The following is a 14835-nucleotide window of genomic DNA, read 5'->3' as shown; positions in this document are numbered from 1 at the left end:
TGTGTGTGTGTGTGGGTGTGTGTGTGGGGGTGTGTGGGGGTGTGTGTGTGTGTGTGTGTGTGTGTGTGTGTTAGCCTGGGGGCGGAGCTGGCAGCGCAGACTCTTCCACATCACAAAGTGAGGACCCGCAGGTTTCTGGGGATTTGGGAGGTGCTGATGCACAGAGAGCAGGTTTTTAGAGGAATACTGGATAACAAATACCACTTTGGAGTTATTTTTCATGATTATTATACAAAATAGTTGACTTTTCATGATGCAGGCCCTTTAAAAACACCATTTTCAAAACAAATTTCAGGTCCACAATTTTGACCAAATCTGTCTCCTTAATAAATCCAATAATTAACTTAAGACTGTATCCCAACAGAATATAATATGAATACATATTATACATTTCTGTTTTTGTGTATTTTTTATTTATATCTGTTTTTATTGTCCTGAATGTCTTAAAAATAAAATCTATCATCATTAAATTTGACTTATAAAAGAAAAAAATCATCTTTTTTTTTCTTGTAATCATGTATTTATATTTATTTTCCCTTTTCTACTTATGTGCTGGTCCCAAGTCCGGTTGCTTTGAGAGGGTTGCGTCAGGAAGGGCATCCGGCGTAAAACATTGCCAAGTTTACCATGCGACTCGTTCGCTGTGGCGACCCCTGATGGGAAAAGCCGAAAGGGAAACATGTATTTATATTTATTTTCTCTGTAAATTTGTATTTTCAAGTTAAACCTTTTATATTAAAAGAATTTAGAAAAGTCCTTAATAATATGAAGCTTTATCATCCCTTTTTTTGTTTTATAAAAATGAAAATAATAAAAAAAAACTTCTGTTTAACTCATTTGCTCACGGTGCCTTCAAGGAAATAAGAGTCCTCCTCTTCCTCCCCTTCCTCCTAAATTACATGTGTCCGACGCTCACCGACGACGGCTCGGTCTATCTTTAGCGCGGCCCACAGGAGAAAAGTGCACTCTACATGCTCCTCACACTGTGGGAGCTGCTGCTGAGCCACGCTGGACATTTCCTGTTCGCCTCACAGCCGAGCTCCAACGCGGCGAGGTCAACTCATAGGAAAAATGTTCCTTCTTTTCTAAATTGAATCCAAGTTTATAATCCAAAGTCACGGATTTGTTAATGCAAACAAACTTTTTTTTTAAATCAATGTCATATATTTTTTGTTTTTCTTCAAAAAAGGATGTTTTGAGTTATTTATAGCTAATTTGTGTCATAAGAACACTGATAAAGAAATCTGTGCAAATCCTGCAGCTTTGATGAGCTCAAAGGGGCAGAGTTGGCGTGCGTTTACTTCATGCTCCATGTGGTTGGCGTCCAGCGATCTATTCAGGAGCTCTGACGGCATGACCTCTCCCGGCTGTTCGCCGGCCACATGACCCTCCACCGGCTGAACCACGACGGCATTTCTCCGTCTGAAGCTCCCAGTTGCTTCTTTCAGTCTGTGCCGGCAGCTGGGAGAGCCCGGGCCCCGCCCCGACCTCTGCTTTGGCCCCGTCAGATTCCATTCAAGCATGCAGTGGGTGGGGGTGGGGGTGGGAGGGGGTCTATATTTAGAGTTTGGGGAGGATTAAATTGCAGAGCGTTCACACCGGGACCCTTTTCTCCACTCTGCCTTTTTGAGCCAGGAGCGACTGCCAACGGGACCCTCTGTGACCATCTCCTTCTTCTATCTGCAGACCCCCCTCTTGTTTTAACGGCCGTGACCCCTCCCGACACGCTATGGACCCCAACGCCATCAAGGAGGAGCTGCGCCTGTTTCAGAGCACCTTGCTCCAGGACGGCCTGAAGGAGCTGCTGAACGAGAACAAGTTTGTGGACTGCACCCTGAAGGTGGGGGACCGCAGCTTCCCCTGCCACCGGCTCATCATTGCGGCCTGCAGCCCCTACTTCAGGGAAATCTTCTTTACGGAAGATGGGAAGGAGGTAGAGGACACCAAAGAGGTCATCCTGGAGGACGTCAACCCTTCCATCCTGGACATGATCATCCAGTACCTCTACTCTGCTGAGATCGACCTAACGGACGACAACGTTCAGGACATCATCGCGGTGGCAAACCGCTTCCAGATCCCTTCCGTCTTCACAGTCTGCGTCAACTACCTTCAGAAGAAGCTGTCCCTGAGCAACTGCATGGCCATCTTCCGGATGGGCTTGGTCCTGGGCTGCCCCCGGCTCGCCGTGTCCGCCCGCAACTACATCGCCGACCGCTTCGAGTTTCTCCACAAGGAGGAGGAGTTCCTCAAGCTGGCAGCGCACGAGATGTTCGCCATCGTCGGAGGCGACTCGCTCAACGTGGAGAAAGAGGAGATGGTGTTCGAGGCCGTGATGGCCTGGGTGCGCCACGACCGAGAGAAGCGCGTCAAGTTCCTGAAGGATGCCTTCAACTGCATCCGCTTCCGCCTGCTGCCGGAGAAGTACTTCAAGGAAAAAGTGGAGACCGACGAAATCGTCAAGGGCGACCCAGAACTTCAGAAGACCATCCAGGTCATCAGAGACGCCTTCAAGGGGAAACTTCCAGAAAAAGCTAAGAAGAAGGACGGAGAGGAAGGAGGCGAGGAAGAGGAGAGTCCATTCCCCGGCTTCCTGAATGACACCCGCAGACAGGGCATGCACGCACGGGACTTCATCCTGATGATCAACGACACGGCGGCGGTGGCGTACGACGTGGGCGAGAACGAGTGCTTTCTGGCCGCCATGTCCGAGCAGGTGCCACGTAACCACGTCAGCCTGGTCTCGCAGAAAAACCAGCTCTACATCATCGGAGGACTCTTCGTGGACGAGGAAAACAAGGACGCACCTTTGCAATGCTACTTCTATTTGGTGAGCACCATTGAATCGAAAAGTATCCTTCATTGTCGTAGATTTGAATATTAACGAGTGATACAGCCATATTCCATTTCATATTTTCTCCTAATGCTAATTTAAAGCAAAAAGTCTATTCATGTTCTCCTGTTTTAACCGGTTAACACCGGAGCTGTCACCGGTGACGGCAAATGACAAAATTCCAAAACTCTTCAACCATTTACCCAATTAATGTTATTCCAACTCCGACGCTTTTCTCCACATCAGGATCAACCTGTTTACATGGATTTACTACTGTAAAGTTCTGACAGATGTTACACCGACATGCTAACATAACTCTTTGACCGTTTATGCAATGAACGTAATTCAAACGGATTCTGACGAGAAAATCAGAGGATTTACGTTGATTGCATGAACGCTTCACTACTTTTAGCGTAACTTTAGAGAGAGTTCAAATAGTTTGAAGAATGGCAACACTGGAGCTAAAGTTAGGAAATATTTTCCTCATGCTAATGTTTATACAGGAGTTGTCCCCCCCCCCCCCCCCCCCCCCAAAAAAAAAAAAACACAGCTCTTTTCACCGGAAGACATGAACATATCACTTAGATTAGGGGGAAAAACCCTTCAACGCAATTTCTCAATGGCGGAAGTCCTGATCTTTCCAGCCAGCACTTCCAAAACAGCATCTAATGTAAACGTTCACTGCATATAACAATAAATAAATAAGATACGACACAATTTCCCCCCCTGCTTGACTTGAAATAAACGTCTAGACAAAACAACATTCTTAAACTCTACTCTACAAAATCAGTTGTTTTTCTACAAAAGTTATTTAACATCAGCCTTATTGCTCTTCTGTATTTTGAAATTTGCATACATGTGCAGTCACATGTCTGTGTTCCCTTAATGGTTTGAATTTCCACTTAAGTTTTAAACCTGTGAACAAACTGCAAACATATTTTCTCCCAAATTGTGGTTGCATGGTCTTCAAAATGTTCCTTTTTTTTTTCCTTAGACACACCCATTAGCTTACCTTATTTCACACAGCTTCCTGTCATTTACTGATTGATATTGGACCAAAAAAATATCCTTAACCCCTAAAATGATGATGTTTATGGAGAAACCAGCATGTGTGAATCGAAGTTAAAAAAAATAAATCTTTTTCCACTTCAAAGTTTGATCCTCTATCAGCGGACTGGATGGCGCTGCCGCCCATGCCTTCTCCAAGATGTCTCTTCAACATCGGAGAAAGTGACAACTTGATGTTTGCAGTGGCTGGAAAGGACCTCCAAACAAACGAGTCGCTGGACTCCGTGATGTGTTACGACACAGAGTCAGTGAAAGTGCTTTACTGAAATAACACAATGGATTTATAGCGTTATTATCCATTTGACTAACACTCCTCAGAGAAGAAACAGTTGGCACCACATCTAAAATGATCCCATTGTTTAGGAAAATGAAGTGGAGTGAGACCAAAAAGCTTCCCCTGAAGATCCACGGGCACGCCGTGGTTTCCCACAAAGGCCTGGTGTACTGCATCGGAGGAAAGACGGATGACAAGTGAGTTTAAAAAACCTGAGTGCGTGTGTGCGTTTGAGTCGGCTTACGCAGAGAGCTGCAGCTGCTTGTGGTATGTCACTGTCCCAGCCTGCCTGCATGGCCATGCGGCAGATCACACACGACCATTGCAGTCCAGGGCCTGTCCAGCATGCTACAATGATAGAAAACTGATTTACTGCGACTACGCTAATACAATTGGAAAAAACTCACCACATTTACTTTTATTCATTTGGATTCTGTTGTTGTACTTTCAATAGAATGCCTTACTGGAAAAAAGATGTAAAATCATTGCTGTTTGTGTTGTTTCCATGGTGATCATAAATCTAAGAGTTCCCTCTTGGTGTAATTATTGCTATTCTTTTTTTCAATCTACAAATGTTCCCTCTGACTCACAGTCTTAGACTAGGTTCACACTGCAGGGCTTAATGCTCAATTCCGATTTTTTTGAAAAAATCTGGTTTCTTTTTTTTGCAAGGCCGTTCACATTGCCAATTAAATGTGAACTTTTATGATCTCCTGTGTGACCGTGAAATGACCCAGAAGTGACCCGCATGCGCAGAAGAGTACGCAACGGTGAACGACGTCACTTGTTGTCTGCGGAAGTAGCTAACGTTAACAATGGATGTCAACAACAGTGTTGTCAACAGCGGAGCTCTTTTTGCATTATTACATTTATTTTCACAAAGGAGCCAGCACAATTACAATCTTCTCATTTTAAGAAGGCATTGGAGCCAGCCGTCTGTATCCACTGTTGTGGAATGGGGATGTGAATGTGCTCGGGCCGTGTGTGTGTGTCTAAGAGAGAGGAGAAAGCGCTTGCAGGGAGTGGGCGGGGGCAGCAGAAGTGTGTCAGGTGCGCGCATTCATGTTGTGTGTTACGGAGGAAGGAGAACGGTAATAAAAGGAGGCTTCCCCCAGGATAAATGTTATTGACTCTTTATTAACCCGCTCTGGAGAATCTGAGGGTCCGAACGGGGAAGTGAACCCTGAAGGACGATCCGCCTTCGGTCCCCCGCGCTTCTGACCACGGTTGGAAAGGGAAAAAAGTCATCGCAGTAAAGGTTCAACACCACGCTCGGCCATTTCGCTGGAAATTTTTTCAAAAACCGTCCGGTTGCAATAAGAGCCCTTGAGTTTGGCCTAAATAGAGCTGTCACCCCAAATATTAATCCAATCGGTGACCTCGCTTCCCTTCCACTGACTGGTCTCAGCAGCATGGTCCGCCATGGTTGATGTTTATGTTTTCGTTCCCGCCTACTTCAACGTAGAATTATGACGTTTGAAGCGTATCGATGACATACGGGTCGGATACATGTGGCCTGGCTGGTCAGACGGAGGTTGCATTTAAAAAAAATTGGATCTGTGTCATTCAGACTGTCATGAAAAGATCAGATACAGGTCGCATAGGGGCAAAAAGGGGTTGTTTCAGCCTGCAGTGTGAACGTAGCCATAGACAGAAAAACACAGGAAGGATCATCTCATTTGCTGCTTATTGAATTCTGACCTGCAAAAATGACGCCTGGAGAGGGACATATTGGCTGATGTTAACTCCACCCAACTATATTTTTATAGTAACGCAGTCTGGCATTAACATAGAAATATATTACATTTTATAAGATATGTTGGGTTTCTCGGGTCATGGCATTCAATTTTTAAAATTCTCTATCCAAAAAAATCAAAAATCAAAACAAATCGTATTACTCATAGCAGGAAACGGTTCTCATTTCAACAATAAATTGCCTTCTTCATTTTCAAATTCATTCAATTTTTCAAAAAAAAGTTTTCATAATTTGTTTCCTTTAGAATGTGTACAAGGACCTGATATGTGACAAAATGTAAATTATTCCACTTCTCTTCTCTTGCTTTAAAATTAGCGAGTCTCTAGTGATTTGTAGCTACGGAGCTCAATAAATCAGTCATTAAAGAAATGCCCGCTGCTGAATTTTAAGCTCTGCAAAGAACATTTCCATAAATATCTGTACGTGTGCACAAAGGTCACCTTTTCAGCCACTCATTTATCACCAAGTCAGACTGTAAACACTCATTTATCAACCCTAAAGCAGAGCTTGAAATTATACATTTTTTATCCTACTAAATAAGCCATTTTTTTTTACAATTGTTTCTTTTTAGTCATGGATTGTTTGATGTTTTCATTTGGATTCAAATGCACTTCGATGGTCTTTTGTTTCCCACGCAGCAAAGCCCTCAACAAAATGTTTTCGTACAACCATAAGCAGTCGGAGTGGAGGGAGATGGCCGCCATGAAGACGCCCAGAGCCATGTTCGGAGCCACCATTCACAAGGGCAAGATCGTGGTGGCCGGAGGCGTCAACGAGGAGGGCCTCTCCGCCGCCTGTGAAGCCTTTGACTTTGCAACCAACAAGTACGAGCCAGTGCCACACCACTCTGTGACACTACTACACATCTGTCATCAGCAGGGCGTACAACTTCTGATGAGTTGGGTGTGCAACGACTAAAAATGTTAGAAATATATATATATATAGTTATATAGCTTTAGTAGTAGAATAGTACTAATAATATCAGTGGTTCCTACATTTTCCGAAATTGTATGGTCTTTAATGGAAACAGGTATTCCATTTGACTAGCAGGAGTGCTCACGTTTACCACAAATAACAATAGTAGACCATTGTGGCCTTCATGTAGGACTTGTATTTTGTGTCAAAATTCACTTTAGTGGCCGATTATTTGTGTAAATTTGTGTGGGATCTGACTTTTCCTTCATTCAGCTTATTTTTCGGGGTCAACTTCCATCTTGGTCTGTGGCTGTATTAGGTTAGGCAAAAAAAAAATCTCTCTCTCCCTCATTCTATATTTATATATTCTAGGGTTGCAAGTAGAATATCGAAGAAGAATCAGAGGAATCTTATCACCAGTTTTAGCAGATTCTCTTGTCAACACGTTGTCACACATGTTAGGCCCCTAAAGTTGGTGGCAAATTTTCCAGTCAACTTGTTATTTTGAGAAGTTGGCACAGAACGACTTTAGAATGTTCTGAACAAAAATTAGTGCTAAAACTTCGCTGGTGTTTACACAACTAATGCCAGTTTTATACACCTAATATACCAGATTCATCTTCACGACTTCAACCAATCATATTTTAGTTTCACCTTTCTTTTAGTGTGTAATTGGTGGAATCAAAACAAATTTGAGACGGTTTAGATTTTTGTGGAGGTTGGAGACCTTATAAACCCATAATGATATATTCAAAACTCCCCCACAAAATTGTCCGACCTTGCATCGAAAATTTGAAAAATCAGAGACTTTTTATTTGAAGATTTTCCCACCAAAAGATCCCTGAACTTCCCAGGAAAAACTTCTTACAGTTTGGTCCATTTCCCACTCTCATGTTAAAGTTTTTAGCCCAAAACATAAGACTGACAAGTAATAGACTCATTCAGTTGCAAGCGAACACTGATGTGGTTAATCACACTGTGAATGCAGGCGGACTATTTGGCCAAGACAAGAACTCTCTCTACTCTAAGAAATTTCTACTCAAATTACTGTAGATTTTCCAGTAGTGGATTATTTCAACTAAGGGGCAACAAATATGTTTCTTTTTTAACCCTTTATCACCATGTTGACATTTTTTCGACTACCGTAAACCTCACCCAATTTCTGTAATTCCAGTGGATTCTGAAGTGGAAAAAAGCTGATGTGCAACACTTTTCAGCAGTGAAATGCTTATGCGATAAATCCGTAGGAGAAAAGCGACTTTGCACCGCGGGTAAAGTGTTGTAAATCGTAACAAAGTCGATACGAAGAGCCGCTTCAATCCGCGCCAGAATTAGCTGATTTACGTTAATATCGTAAAACAGTCAGGTCCAGTGACAGCCCTGCTGTTAAAGGGGTTAAATGCCAAACCAACCAAATCCTTTTTAAATATACTGAATTTATGGATCAACGCCAAGACTGTCCTTTATTGTATTTTTTCCAGTTTCATTTCGTAGTGTTTCCATACGTGTGTGGGTTTGGAGCCGATAGCAGTTCCTTACACTTCACAGTGGATTTGTCAGTCTGGTGAGCGCTTTGGTGCAAAGTTTGGACAGATGCAAGCCAGTAGATTACTTAAAGATCCACTTAACCTGCTTTTCATGCTAACGGTACCAGAGTGTAGCGTATACAGTATCGCACACTGCTTTAATAAAACTGCACTACTGTACTGATCATTTCAGTAACCCTTTGATACCGAAGCCATTGCTAGCGACACGAAATAACATACAGCTTTTGAACATAGTTTTTTGACCACAATTCAAACAGATTCTTGGGCAGAGAAAAGCTACTTTTCCCAGTTTTCAGACTCCGTCGTGTGAATTTCATAAATGATCCAACAGTTACGACGAGCGCCGAACCTCTGGTGTTAAAAAGGTAAATCGTAAAATGGTAGCATTTGATATTTTACCATCAAATGAAGCCCGTTCACCAAACTCAATTCTGTCTGCACGGCGAAAAATTGAAGGTCTCCTTTACACGACATGCAATCCAATGAATGTGTTAAATGCCAGGCCAACTATTGGAAGATCTACGGTAACTTAGCAGACATCAATTCACTGGGATACATTTTCATTTAGACACTATTTCAATCGTGGAAATTTCATTTTTATTGACGTAAAGGGAGATTTATTTGCTTTTTAGCAGAAAAAAAAACTACAAAAATGAATTGTTTCATGATATTTAGTGTTAATAAGGTAATTTGACTATAAATTCAAAAGATATTTGTTTGAATGTTATTTTTCAAATCCATAAAAGCCTAAATTATGTTGAAGTAGAAGCTTGGTACTATAGTCAGGGTTTTTTTTTTTTTCCCTTTTCTTGGTAAAGGGATGTTTTTAGGCAAACACACACACACACACACACACACACAGAGCTTGGTGTGAAGTTGAGTCAAATACAAATCAAGGAGGAATTCTTTCGAAGTGTCTTCCCAGTGTGAAAGCATTCATCTGCACAGGTGGGAGCCCTTCACAGAGTTTCCTCAGGAGAGGAGTTCCATCAACCTGGTCAGCAACGGGGGCTCCTTGTACGCCGTGGGAGGCTTCGCCATGGTCCAGATGGAGAACAAGGAGGTGGCTCCAACAGAGGTCACCGACGTCTGGCTGTACGTTTTCACAACAAACCAGCCAGAAGCATTTCCAGCGCCACCTGTGGGTCTTCCTGACTCTTGTTCGTTTTTTTTTTTCTTCTTCTAAGGTACGAGGAGGACAAGAAGCAGTGGAGTGGCATGTTGAGGGAGATGCGTTACGCTGCCGGCTCTTCCTGCGCTTGCATGCGTCTGAATGCCGCCAGGATGCCTAAACTGTAAACACAGGCGCGTGCTTTTTCTGCCGTCCGTCCGTCAACGCTTCCAGCCTCTGCGCTCCTCTTCCACCTTCATCCTCCTCTCATGTAGGGAAGTGACTCCATGTCTAACTGCTGTTGCCGCTTTGAATCCGCAGAAGAAAAGTAGGACTCCTTTTGGATTTGGATCGTTTCTAGGTCATGTTTTGTAAAAAATAAACATTGAAACTGTCCCCCCCCCCTTTTTTTATTTATTTTTCTTTTGAGGCGCGTACAGAAAATCATATAGGAGAAATCTGCGTTTTTGTGGCCTTTCAGAATAATCCTTCTATTTTCACATTGTCAAAAAGTCTCAAACTCCCACTGTAGGTGTTTATGAGGCAGAAACAATCCATCACAAACTTTATGCCTTTTGGTCCAAAGGTTGCATGAGAAGTCAAAGGAAAGAGATCCAACAACCAGAAATCCCTCAAATATCAACAGATTTATTGAGCAAAAGATTAAAGACTAATAAAAATGGAGTATGACGTTATGAAGAAAACAGAAAATAGAGAAAATGTTTGAATAGAAGTGCAATTAATAAGGTTAAAAAATTAAAATTAATCTCCATAAAGGGGAAAATCTTAATTTTTTCCATTTTAAAAAGAGGCAAAGAATTTAATTGACAAAGACGAACAGATTAGACATTTACAGCTAAATCAAACACAGAATAGCCTTAAATTTACAGAATAATACAAACCAAGAACCAAAAATGTCCGATTCATCCGATAACAGGAAGTTGCCTCATTTCAAGCTCACATTTTTTTTAAAATTTTATTTCCCTTTTTTTCCCTTTTTCCTTTTTATTTTATTCTTAAAGGAAAGAAATGTACTTTGTTTTTTATGATTACGATGTACACGTTGGAACCACTTCAGTAGAATTTATTTTTAGGCCGAATCCCACACTGAATATTTACCCCTAATTTGATTATCCTAAAGTGTTCTGTTCATTTTTTGTTTTTACCCACAATCCCCCAATTTTACACCAAGTACCCCAAAAAGTAACAGATATGGACTCTTTGTGACATCACGGTTCAAAGACTTCAGTCAAATCGATGATTTGGAGCAAATGACAAATGTTTTTCCTTCCTCTATTCATAAAATGTGGCTTTTTTAAAGTGGTAGCCCACAGAAAGGTCACATTTTTGGCCAAAATAAGCCACATCAATGGAAACTTGTGTCTCTGCTGTCCTTCCTCCTCTGCATTTGGGTTCATTGTTGACTTTGATGTAAGTACCGTGGATTCCAGTCCCTCTTTCTCTTCATTTTCTTCAGTTCTAAAAAAGGATTAAAAAAAAGAAGCATGCCTTTGTTGATCGTGCGTGTGGAGGTCAAAGGTCCTGTTTACGGTAAATGTTAGCTTTTCTTCGGCCTCCACCACTTTCCCTGTTGTGATACTGAGAACCGGAGTCGGATTTCTATCAGGCATGTCGCGGCAGAAGGAAGCCCGTTTGAGGTCAAAACAAAAACCCAGGAGCTTCTTGTTTCTGAGGAAAACACGGCACTCGCTGGGCTGATCTTTCCGCCAGGACCTCATCTCGGACGGCGCGTGGTTGGATCAGCCCCAGCGTGACACCAGGAGGCCTGCAGGGGGCTTTTCTTTTCCCCTCCCCGTCCGGGTGTGGAAAGAGTTGGAGGAGGAGGAGAGAAGGAAGAAGGAAAACAGAAACATTTAAGGATTGAGCTGGGATCTCTGTAACTAAAAGTGAGTAAAACTTTTTTATTTTTGTCTCTTCATGCCGTCCCTAAACCTGAAATGAGTTTTCCGACCACCGTTATCTCCTTGAGGTGCTTCAACGGATACCACTTTGTGAAATGTGTGTGATGGATCAGTGGCACCTTGGACATCTGTCATCGATGCTGAGACACTAGAACGGCTTTCAGGAGCCAAACTGTTGACGAGGAAACAAGATATTGTTTGGCTTCCTTCCCACTGAGTTTGCTTGATTGCTTTTTCTTCTCGATTCCGCTCTCCTCCGGGTTCCCGCGCTCCTCTGTCCTTCCTTCCTGCAGTCGTAATTGCTGCTGACAGTGAAACGACGACTGAGGGAAATCTGATTTTTATGGCCCTCAGAGCAGCGGAGTACAGAAACGGAGCTCCGGACAACATCTGCTGTTACGTTTTTGGATCTCCATAGTTTCTTTTTAAGCTTCATCATGGACATTTTTATTTGTTCAAACGAATCCATTGATTGTCTTTTAATTTGAAAAGCTCTGGTTGGACGTTTGCACTGAAACTCCTTAAAATTGTCGAGCAGCAGCACAATCCAGGGTTTTACTTTATAAAAAAATAGGCTTGTTGGCCTTAAAAACCCTAAATCTATTACTTCACTTCCTGTTTGTTGCTTCTAAGCCTCCTTTTTATTGATTCCTAAAACATTTCAGTTTATCTCATGAAGTTTTTTTATTTCCTTTTTTTCCATTTTTGACTTTTTCATTCAGGTTCTCCTGTCCTCCGCCAGTCACTCATGTCTTTAACCAATTTATGTCATGTATGAAGGTATAAATGTCTCGTTTAGGCCTTTTTTGGCCCCGCCCAACTGCCCATATTTGGACTGACGCTGAAGTGCGGAGGAGCAAACTCCAGCCGGCTTGCCCCTCCCATTTCAGGCTTTTCTATTTATCTGACGAGCACCACAAAAACTTTCAGCCCACCTGCCTCTGCTTTTCTAGCAACCCCAAACCACCACACTACCACTACCGTGTACATTTCCCTTCGATTACATTTTTTTCACCATGTTTTTGTGGCATATTTCTCACGATGGAAGACCTGAATAAAGACAATTGGGCTCAAATTTTCACTGAGTATTTCTTTATTCATATTATAAAGATTTGAAAAAAGATCGTATTTGTGACGTAAAAAAATAGGCTGAGCGGGTTAAAGGCCTCCTACTCAGAGCTCTCAGCAATGGGGAGGGGAAGGGCGGGTGGGGTTGCTCAGTGCCAACAGCCCCGCCTCACAACTCATAGGCAAATTTCTAATGAATTACTGCCGCTCTGGAGAAATTATGTCCTAGAAAATAAGGCAGTTTTTTGTTTTGGCTAAAAATGGCTTAATGATCGCAGTGTTTTAAGTTGCTCTTTTTAGTTTTACGTCAGTAGAAAAAAAGGTAAATCTATTGAAAGACCCCCTTTTAAGCCACTTTTTCCTTTTTTAAAGTCAATGAGTGAAAAAAATGATGTATATTTTTTCTTTTTTTAATATTTGGGGTTTAAAAACAAGTTGTGACACGTTCAGGTGTGGCAGAAAACGTACAGAAGGACGCTAAGAGACTGGCCAAATTTCTGAAGTTGTTTATTTTTCCCATCAGGCCTTCATCATGAACGCTATCAATTACAGCTGCATGGACGTGGACCGGCTCATGAAGCGCTACTACCTACCTGTGGCTTACAGCCTCATCTTCATCGTGGGCCTGGTGGGGAACATGATCTCCATCGGCATCTACCTGACCAAGCTGCGGCCCTGGAAGAGCAGCAGCATCATCATGGTCAACCTGGCGCTGACCGACCTCCTGTACGTGCTCACCATGCCCTTCCTGATCTACTACTACATCAACGAGGGCTCCTGGATACTCGGCGACTTCATGTGCCGCTTCATGCGCTTCGCCTTCCACTTCCACCTCTACGGCAGCATTCTGTTCCTCACGTGCCTCGCCGTCTTCCGCTACGTGGTGGTGGTGCAGCCGTTCAGGGCGCCGCAGGTGCAGGACAAGTTCTGGGGCACCGTGGCCTGTCTGACCGTGTGGACCGTGGCTGCGGCCGAAACCACGCCCATGCTGACCATCGTTTCCTTGAGCGTGGACGGCAGCAACAACACGCAGTGCCTGGTGTTCGCCAGCACCGAGCCGGTCACCGCCGTGCGAGAGTACAGCTGGCTGCTCACGGCCATCGGCTTTTTGCTCCCCCTGCTGGTGGTCTTCTTCTGCAACATCGGAATCGTGACGGAGCTGGCCAAGGGGCCGAGCCTGACCCACTCCTGGCGGAACCGAGCGCAGCGCATGATGGTCCTCATCCTGGGACTCTTCGTGCTGTGCTTCTTGCCGTACCACATCATGCGCGGCCTGTGGATCGAAACCCAACACGACATGAGGACGCTGAACACCACCGCCACGACGTGCAGCAGCCACGTGGTGCAAGCCGCGTACCTCATCTCCAGGCCCCTGGCGGCCATCAACACCTTCTTCAACCTGGCTCTGTACACGCTGTCAGGAAACAAGTTCAGGAGGGCGTTTCTGAGCGTCTTCTGTCGGGAGCCATGGCTCATCAAGGCCGGTTTGAGGATGCAGCGGATGATCATCACCAAAGCCACCACTGACATTCCCGCCATCCCCTGAATTCTTTTTCGGAACTTTCACTCCAAACAGGTTTACTCACACAAGCAGAGACGACAAGCAGGTGTCTGGCCTTTGCAGAAGGCACATAGGTGTAAATAAATGTACTAAAGTCAAAGGTTTCACTTCTTTTTTGTAGATCATTATTAAATCACATAGTAGGATATTTAGGCATCTGGACTGAATGGTCAAAATGTTCCCAGCTGGAGACGACCTTCATGGGAAATGATTGGTTCATGAATAAAAGAAATGGTCCATTTATGCCAGTCTCGTCTTTTCACATATGCTTTCGACTGTTTAGCTCCCCGGTCCACCAAATTTCCCTTGTGCGTTCAGTTTTTTCCGCACCATAAGTCTGCGGTGCATCTTTTAACCCGGAGCGCCTTAAATATGGATCAATTCCGATTGCTGACGTTGAAGCAATTTTGAGAGGGACACGTCTGTTTTTTTTACGGATTGCAAACATGGTTGGGTGTTATTGTGAATATGCTAACGATGCTAGTGTGTAGCAGTCTCTGAGTGTTTTTATCTTTCTATATTCAGGTTGGCGTAGTCACAGTAACGTTTGCTTTAGCGGTATCGAAATATACTATTCGTATAGACGGTGCTCCTTCTAATCTACAACCCCCCCTATAATGCTGAAAATATAGAAGGGTTTGTTCTGATTGGCTGCATGTTAGTTAGTGGGTGGAGCCATAATTTGGGACACGTTTTGTTCCTTTTTCGTCGAAACTCTTCAACCGTTTTTGTAGTTGTCGCAATTCCATCGGATTCTGAAGCCGAGAAAAGCCGTTTTTTTTT

The 14835-nt window shown here is 43.4% G+C and overlaps 2 protein-coding genes across 2 annotated transcripts; both read left to right on the top strand.

Moving 5' to 3' along the window:
* The first annotated feature begins 1564 nt into the window (after positions 1-1564).
* LOC111949086 (kelch-like protein 41b) lies at positions 1565-9897 on the top strand. Its single transcript, XM_023965387.2, has 6 exons — positions 1565-2827; positions 3985-4142; positions 4262-4369; positions 6567-6752; positions 9339-9485; positions 9578-9897. Exons 1-6 carry the CDS (start codon positions 1730-1732, stop codon positions 9687-9689), a joined length of 1809 nt encoding a protein of 602 aa, XP_023821155.1. The 5' UTR covers positions 1565-1729; the 3' UTR covers positions 9690-9897.
* A 1041-nt stretch (positions 9898-10938) lies between these two features.
* LOC101171061 (2-oxoglutarate receptor 1) lies at positions 10939-14295 on the top strand. Its single transcript, XM_004066666.5, has 2 exons — positions 10939-11408; positions 13015-14295. The coding sequence occupies exon 2, from the start codon at positions 13024-13026 to the stop codon at positions 14035-14037; it is 1014 nt and encodes a 337-aa protein (XP_004066714.1). The 5' UTR covers positions 10939-11408; positions 13015-13023; the 3' UTR covers positions 14038-14295.
* Positions 14296-14835: the final 540 nt, after the last annotated feature.

This window comes from Oryzias latipes, chromosome 2 (assembly GCF_053564925.1).
Source record: "Oryzias latipes strain Hd-rR chromosome 2, Olatipes_Hd-rR_3.1".
Lineage (NCBI taxonomy): Eukaryota > Metazoa > Chordata > Actinopteri > Beloniformes > Adrianichthyidae > Oryzias > Oryzias latipes.
The sequence above is the reverse complement of the archived record's forward strand: the minus strand, read 5'-3'. Positions and strand labels throughout refer to the sequence as shown.

Excerpts from the sequence above, each read along its gene's own strand:
- LOC101171061 (XM_004066666.5), top strand. The coding sequence starts at position 13,024 with ATGAACGCTATCAATTACAGCTGCATGGACGTGGACCGGCTCATGAAG.
- LOC111949086 (XM_023965387.2), top strand. The coding sequence starts at position 1,730 with ATGGACCCCAACGCCATCAAGGAGGAGCTGCGCCTGTTTCAGAGCACC. Across the intron at positions 4,143-4,261 it reads GTGATGTGTTACGACACAGA|GAAAATGAAGTGGAGTGAGA; the intron begins GTCAGTGAAAGT and ends CCCATTGTTTAG. Across the intron at positions 6,753-9,338 it reads TTTGACTTTGCAACCAACAA|GTGGGAGCCCTTCACAGAGT; the intron begins GTACGAGCCAGT and ends TCATCTGCACAG.